An 8,059-nucleotide genomic window follows, 5' to 3' on the forward strand; every position below is an offset into this window, starting at 1 on the left:
AGGATCACAGCTCCTTGTGTCCAAACTACTTTCAAAAGGCAACATTATTATAATTATTGTCAAGCCTAGCCTTTATAATCATCTTGATTTAAATGATCAAGTTTATCTCTAATTAGCTTCTCCTAATAACGAAACTATTTTATCATAAATGTGTTTGGAAACCCTAAAATATATTTTGTATAACTAAGGAGGTTTTTTGGCTCTTTGACCAGAGACAGGTGCAATTGCACTTTCTACTTTCCCTTATAATAAACAGAAAGACATACAGGTCTGTAAGTAACAGTTGAATTATCTAATATTTCATTATTACAACTAAAATCAGCTATGGTAATTCTACTGAATATTACACATTTTCATTTAGACCAACTGCAAAATTTTTCTCAGAACAATTATCATAGTAGAAAAATATCTTTAAAGATATATTTTAAACAATTAGTTTGTGGAAAAAACACTAGAATAAGGTCAGAAGAATTAAATTCTAAGCTGGCTTTTCTTACTATGTGTCCATGGTGATAGCAGATAAGTCTCAATTATTCTATCAGTAAAATGGGGCTAATGATAGATGATAGATGTTCTTTTTATTTCACAAGGTTCTTATAAGGGAAATACAGGTAATAGGTAGGAGTTACTTTGAACTTTTATAAAGAAAATATCAATGCTATTAAAGTTTTTCAATACCATGTTATAATGCTGTTGACTTACAAATGTTCAAAATAAATTAGTATGTCTTATTTAATATTTGTAGTTGTACTTTGAAGTAACTACTACAAAAAGTTAAGTTGTATATTATAAAATTCTGTTTTAAAAATGGATGAATTTTAATGTTGTAGGAATGAGACTTTATAATTAACTTGGCATCTTTTTTTATATAAAATGCAAGGTCAACTAAAGATTTTTGCCTTCAATGATTTGGCCATTGTCATGGGATTTCTTTTCAGACCACTAGATGGCGCAACTTAAGGTCTACTACTTGTTAAAAGACATTGTCAGAGGCCTAATGACAGACCGACCTCCTCTTTGAAGAAAAAAACAAGTAAGGGAAACAAGAGAGAGGAATGTTATGAAAACCTGAAGTTACACACTCCTTCTCTCACAAAGGCAGAGGCGTGCTGAGTGCAGTGTAAGTTCAGGAAACCTGTTCCTACATGTAGTCTTTTTACTAACTCAGAGGGAGGGATCACTTCTCCTGTCTGGGCATAGGTTTCTTCATCTAGTCAATTCTCTTCAAATGCATTCCTTCTCTCTCTTTCCTTCCCTGGAGACAGGACAGAGATCATGAGTTTTATGGGTGCCATGGTCTCTAGGTGCTCAGTACTTGAGATGGATGATGATGGTGTTCGGTAGAAGTGTGTGGTCTGAGAGGGGAGCCAAACAAATTTTACAGCCATTAGGTTCTATTCTTGACTCTGCCATGCTCTGGGAGCAGCATGTGACTACAGTAAACTTCTTCTGAACTTGGCCTAGTTCTCTGTAAAACTGACTGTATCATTTGACATCTGCCTCCTCTGAGGAGAGTTTACAAGGATTAATAAGATAATGCTGCCACAGGCCCGACGTTTGGATGAAAGCTGCTAATTATTAACAAAGCTTCAGTGGGCAGGTCCATAACTAAAGTCTGACCTTTCATCTTTGTCAAAGTGCTCCTGAAATGGGTGACATTAGTGCTACAAGTAAAGGAACATTTTGTTGGAGAAAATGATCAAGAGGAAGGAAATCAGGCCTTTGAAGGAAGGTGCAAAGAGCAGGGACAGTTGTCCTACACTAGAGAAGGGTGAAGGTGATGAATATTCTCCTCATTGACAAGAAAGAATCTTGCATAGGAGTGGAAGTGGATCTTTTTCCTGTTCACTGAGGACAGAAGACACAGGAAGGAATTCATCAGAATGGTTGATAAGACATGAAAATCTTAGAGAAGGGATATTTGGAAAGCAGATGTTGTACATTTTTCTAGTAGGGGAGAATCAAGCAGACTTGTTTCTAACTTGGTGAAAATTGTGTACCATTAGGAGGTCAAATTTCGTGAGAATCTTCTTTACTCTTTTAAAGACAGAATATGGTTTCTGAATATAATTTCTAAATGGGGAACATTCTGGGTTTTTTTCATGGGTCTTTTCCTGCTGAGATATGAATTCATTTTCTTTCCTATGCTCTCCATAGAACATTTCTTACTCGATTCCTCTTCAACCTTTTCTTTTTTAATCTGGAGCATTGAAAGAACTCTTGTTCTATTTCCACATATTGAAGACTTCATTGTAAGGTAAAGCGAGTAGTTCCTCATGGAAGGGACTCGAGGAGCCCTTAAATGCATTGGGCAAGGTGAGGAGCATTCGCAGGCTACCTCCTGCAGAAGAAAAGCAACTTCCTAAGGGGCCTGAACAAAAGTCTGCTTTGATTCCTTCTTTCTCCTTCCTCCCCTCTTCCCTTCCTCTTTTCTTTTCTTTCAACTAATTTTTATTGAGTAAATACCCAGTAAGAAGTCCTACATTAGGCCCCACATAAATATGTACTTCCTATTGGCATATTTAATTTGGCTTTCAGCTCTGTAATTTTCCTGTGGCTAATAGAGAATGGAGAATATCCTGGTTGAGGACCACAGGTAACAAGAAAGTTTTACGTGAGACTTCTTAGCCACCTCTGGGAAGGATTTATATGGGATATTTGTTAGCAGCTATTTTGAAGTTAATCATAATAATTTTTAAAAGTTACCATTTTTATTTTCTACTAGAGAAGCTTTGTTCCTTTATGTTCTTCTGATTAAAATGAATATGTGGAATTATCTCTTCTGAGTTTCTTCAGAAGCTTTTCAGTGATTTGGGTGTTGCCCTCAGCGCTAATAATAGACAGTAAGAAAAAACTGGAGAATCCTCCCATATCACTGCACTATTCTAACTGGATGAGCCAATATTCTCTGCGCCAAGGGCATTTACGGTATTGAGCATATTTCAGATAATCTCTGACCCTACATCGTGTGACAGAATGTAATTCCAGCTTCTCAGCAATGAGGTTGTATATGCCTCTACTTCCAGTTGGTTACTGCTCTTTTTTCAACAGATATTTTTTGTTCTGTTAATCATCTTCTTAAAAAAATAAGTGAATACATTAATAAATGGCAAAAGATACATATACAAACATATCCAGAGGAATGAAAATTTTTGCTAGTTATGCTAACATATCTTTAGAATGAAGTCTCCAAATTGCCCTTGAAATTATTCTTCAAATGTTCAAAGCCTAATAAACAACCTTAAACACAGGAGTCAGGTTTTATTTTCCACATTATATAAGTTTTCAGATTATTGGTCAATGCTCTACCACCTTATTAATTTGCAAGATAAAGTCTTAAATCTTTCTTTCTTTTTTTTTTTTTTGAAACAGGGTCTTGCTCTGTCACCCAGGCTGGAGTGCAGTTGCATGATCTCGACTCACTGTAACCTTCACCTCCCAGCCTCAAGCCATCCACCCCTCTCAGCTTTCTGAGTTGTTGGGACTACAGCTGTGCCACCACGCCCGGCTAATTTTTGTATTTTTTTGTAGAGGTGGGATTTCACCATGTTGGCCAGGCTGGTCTCGATCTCTCCATCTCCTGAGCTCAAGTGATTTGCCCACACTAAGCTAATGGGATGAATTTTGGCAAAGATCAAGAGGGAGTCATTCTCAAACCAATCTATCCTCATTATAGAGAGACTGTGTCTTACTAATCAAAAAGCCTAGGGGGCTACCAACTAGAAATGCAACAAAACACAACCATCTACATTTATATATTACAAGTATTTACTTTCCATTAAAACAGCTGGTATTCTTGTAGTATTGCCTATAGAATTAGTTTCATTAAAAAATGTTTTATTTTTCAAAGTACTGTTTTGGGATCTTACTTATATTCTGACAATATAAAAAGGGACTTTTTTCCCCAGCCTGGTTAGTGGTATGATAAACTCATTGTGCTAAGGTTGGAAGATACTCGAATAACAATTTCAACCACATTATTCACTAGCCATGAAATAATACAAGTAATTATATGAGTAAATGGAAAAATCTTTCATTTGGATTGTATTTTTAATGTAGATTTTTTCCCACATATACTATTGTTTACTGTTCATCATATTATTTCTGGAACTTAATTTTCTTATCTGGAAAATGGGGATAGTAACTCCAATTCTGCCTATTTCAGAGGGTTACTGTGACAGTGAAAGACAAAGAATATGTAAAACTGCACTTAGGCTCAGAAAGCATGATGGTATAGAATGACAGCCATTCATGCACACAGTCAGTTTGGTCATGTATAACAATATTAAGGACTAGGAGAGAAAAAAAAATGAGACTGACTTAATTGATCAGTTGTGTAAACCTGGAGACACGCGTATCTTCTGAGTCTCCCACAAATTAACAACACTACATTAATAACCATAGGCCAAGATTTTTAAAGGCTGGCTAAAGATGCATTTTCCAGTTTAATTTCTAATAAAAGTGAGCTAATCCTGGATGATTCCAAGTTGTCTCCTACATATCAGGGCTATGAAAGTTCTTAGAACAAATATATTTACAGGAAGTTCTGTTTTTCTCTTGGGAAAACAATACTCTGGGAATGACTAAACAATATTCTCTAATACTACCAAAAACCATCTCCCTCCATGTGCTGAAAATTACCATAAAGAAACTGGTTTGGGGCATGCATGTTTTAAGGTTGTCCTATTACACTCCCCTTCTGTTTACCTTCTGAAAATGCTTTTTCCACTGTGAGACATATACTCTACACACTCCTGTAGTCAGGAAAATCTATAGTTGCTTAAATGCATCTTTCAGTTCACAGTAGCTTTATCTCTGTGCTGAAATAAAATGCTTTTCAATCAGAATCTCCTTTCTCAGCACCTAACAATGAATGCAGATGGAACCTGTCCAATCTGAGCAGAAAACCACCATACTCAAAAAGAATCAGAGATTTTTCAAAACATATTGACAGAGATAAAAACATAGTTACCTGGGCAATTATGTCTATAATTTCTGAATAACTATGGCATCTTCCCACGCAGGATCGAGCCAAAAAGTCTTCCACAAGCCGCGTTCCAATGCCGTAACCCCTGTGGATGATGGAAAGAGTGTGGTCTGAAAATTCTAAGAAATTAGTGAAGTCTGTCAGTTTTTAAGAAGCGATTTGTGTGTTTAGCACTTGTGCAAGTGAATCACAAATCAAACCAAATATGACGAGTCAAATGGCTTTTGGCTGTGGGCTTCTTATTCGTCCCACAGACCACAAAGCAGAGAGCAACACACTGAGGAAATATTAACTGGTCTCCTACAAGCAGAAGAGTCTGCCTAGAATCAAGACTTGCCCAAACTTGACAATATAAATTAAAATTAAGGAAGGCTGGTTTCTGTAGCCTAATGTTTCTCAGTGGCAGCTAATTTTCTCATCATTAGCTATTGATGGAAATCAAATGAGATCCTAGCTAAAGCGTCTGCTACATGTGTGATACCCGGATGCTCGCTCTTCTCTTAGCATTGTTATCAGGGTAGAAGGGCAGGCATTTCCAGGATGGGCTCTGGAAGGAGGGGAAGAAGGGAGCAGAAAAAATTTTTGTTGCCAGTGAGAGTTTCGGCATCTTCAGACTCTGAAGTTTACTAAGTGAAAAACAGCCAAGTTCAGAAAACTCATTTTTCATTCCAGGGAAACAAACTATGGGATTGGGGGAAGGTATTGTATTATCTCCACCCCGAGAAAATAGCTCTAGTAGTGCCTGAAGTACAATCTTGAAAACCTTCGATTGAGATGTGATTATACACACACTGAATATGTAGCTAAGTTGGCTGAGCACACACTTTCAACAAGATAAACTGAAAAACGACTAGATTTCCCAGAAGGATACAAAGAAAGGTCAGAATCTCTGTCTTATAAGAACTTGCAATCTAGCTGAGAAAATGTGACCTTCAAGGTGGAAAGCAAACGGAACACTATTTTTGCTAAACCTCTATCAAAATTGGTCTTTTAATTTCACAGCCACATGTACATAGACAAGTGAAACGATTTCCAATGGAGCCACAAAATGCCCAACAAGACACCACAGTGTTCAGAGGCAATGATTACTCCAGAGGCTCTAAAAAGAGATGAAGTCTTTGGTGACTAGGTGGTTGGAGGGAGACGGATTTGATGTGAGAGTGCTTATGAATTCAATGAATCTTGTGAGATATCCTATTTATATTTCTGAGTGGATAGAAATATTCAGTTTAGCTTCCTTGACTTTGGAGAAAAATGGTTTATAATTTCAGCCAAGAAGCTTTCACTGCAAAGACTTTTAACAATCAAAATGTCTGCTTTACAGAAATAGTTGTATCAGGATTAAAAAATATTTCCAGTGTTTTCTAATTCTCACTTTGCATATCCACAGCTCAGCAACTGGGAACAGTGGTCAGAAGCCAAAACGTTATGAGCTGTGCTATATCTACACATATTGCTTTGGTCAAAGGGTATGTTTCTGCAAAGTAGATATTTTATAAATTAAAAATGTAAGAGGCTCTCAGCAGAAGCTATTAAGGAAATCTAAATGTGAATTTTTTTCTTAAGGAAAGATCTTTCTGCAGCTTCTCAAAAATTTATTCTTTAATATTTCTTTCATATTTGTTAAATGTGTACTCAATTAGCTAACCAAAGGTATTTTTTTAGTCAAATAAGTGAGCTTTTTTATTATTCACAGCTTTTTCACAAAACAATGCAAGTTTAACATAAGTCAAATAAAATGAAGTAATTTCTGGAAAAGCTATGTCAGATGTTTAAGTGTGAGCTAGTGTAAAATAACCTTAACATTCCTCACAGCTATAGACAGACAGTTCAGCTAACAAAGTGACTGAAAAATCTATAGGTGGACAGTTGGGCAGTTTTCTTTGTGAATGCCCTTGACTAATTAAGTAGAAATTCCAAAAAAAGTCATGTGTACAAAAATAAATTAGAATTTTTTTAAAAGAAAAAGAATATGCATACAGAAAGAAGAAAAATGAGAGTTTTTAAAAAAGACTTTCAATCTTCATGTTGTCTTTTTCTGTATTTCAACTGAAAATACAATGAACCCTTTTAAAAAGCTCTAAAATGTTAGGCTAAATTTCCCCTTCAATCTGCCTAGATAAATCTTCTAACCAGTACACATTTTCCAGTCTTTCCTCTGTTAGAGTCCTCTTCAGAGTTTATAATTAAAAAGCTCAAAAACCATTGACAGATGTTTTATTGTTTGGCAATCATCTGATGATCACATAGTTACTCAGAGAAAATCAAAAGGTGGAATTTGTGCAGGAGGAATCTCCAACAATAAAGACAAAGAGAATGGGTCTCATTTAAAAAGGAAGAAGTGAGTTTTTCTACCTAATATGTTTTTTAAGAAAAGCATAGTAATGATTAAAAAAGATTCAAACAATAAAAATGCTATCTTAAACAAAATAAACTCTCCCTTTAATTCACAATTCCTATTTTCTCCATCTTCCCCTTAGGAAACTACCATTATGAGTTTCTTGCATATCTTTCAATAGATGGTCTGTGGTTGTGTAAGCATATATTTACATTGGAAGGAGTTGTGTTAGAACAAAAGACTTCTGAAAAGAATAAAATTTGATGTTCCCTCATGTTGTTAATAGAATAATTTCAATTTTACCACATCTTTTGCTTATAAGCGACTCTTAAGTCACTTAAGAAATGATTTCTAACTAAACAGAAAACATCTCACACTTCATATTTGTAGGAAAAAATTCCTTCCTATTATCTTATTCTATCAACCCAAATGGCACTTGTAAGAAATTATGTTCAGCTTTCAGATGTGATTAATTGAGACAGAAGAACAGCTGGTGAAATGAAGCAAAGGAAGTCATTAGAGGCAGAAAGAATGCAGGTGATGTAAGAAACAACAGCCATTCAATAAGAATGAAGGACTTCCACTTACATTTTATCTAAATATTGGTTCACATCTTCATCCTTCTCATAATCCTTACACAGCTGGGCAACCAGAGCTCCATAGGTAAGGACAAAGAGATCTTTATTCTGGAGAAAAAGGGGTAGTTCCTGGTTTTAGGCAAGTTATGACAGTAT

General features: G+C 35.7%; 1 protein-coding gene across 1 annotated transcript in view; it reads right to left on the reverse strand.

The window, feature by feature from the left end:
- The window catches only part of TRAPPC3L (trafficking protein particle complex subunit 3L), a 50,735-nt gene that overhangs the window by 40,339 nt on the left and 2,337 nt on the right, over positions 1 to 8,059 (reverse strand). Inside the window, exons 2-3 of the mRNA XM_016956201.4 lie at positions 7,914 to 8,011; positions 4,973 to 5,072 (exon numbers count right to left, since the gene is read on the reverse strand). Of these exons, the coding sequence (XP_016811690.1) occupies positions 4,973 to 5,072; positions 7,914 to 8,011 (198 nt within the window). The remainder of the gene's footprint in view (positions 1 to 4,972; positions 5,073 to 7,913; positions 8,012 to 8,059) is intronic.

This window comes from Pan troglodytes, chromosome 5, assembly GCF_028858775.2.
Source record: "Pan troglodytes isolate AG18354 chromosome 5, NHGRI_mPanTro3-v2.0_pri, whole genome shotgun sequence".
Taxonomy (NCBI): domain Eukaryota; kingdom Metazoa; phylum Chordata; class Mammalia; order Primates; family Hominidae; genus Pan; species Pan troglodytes.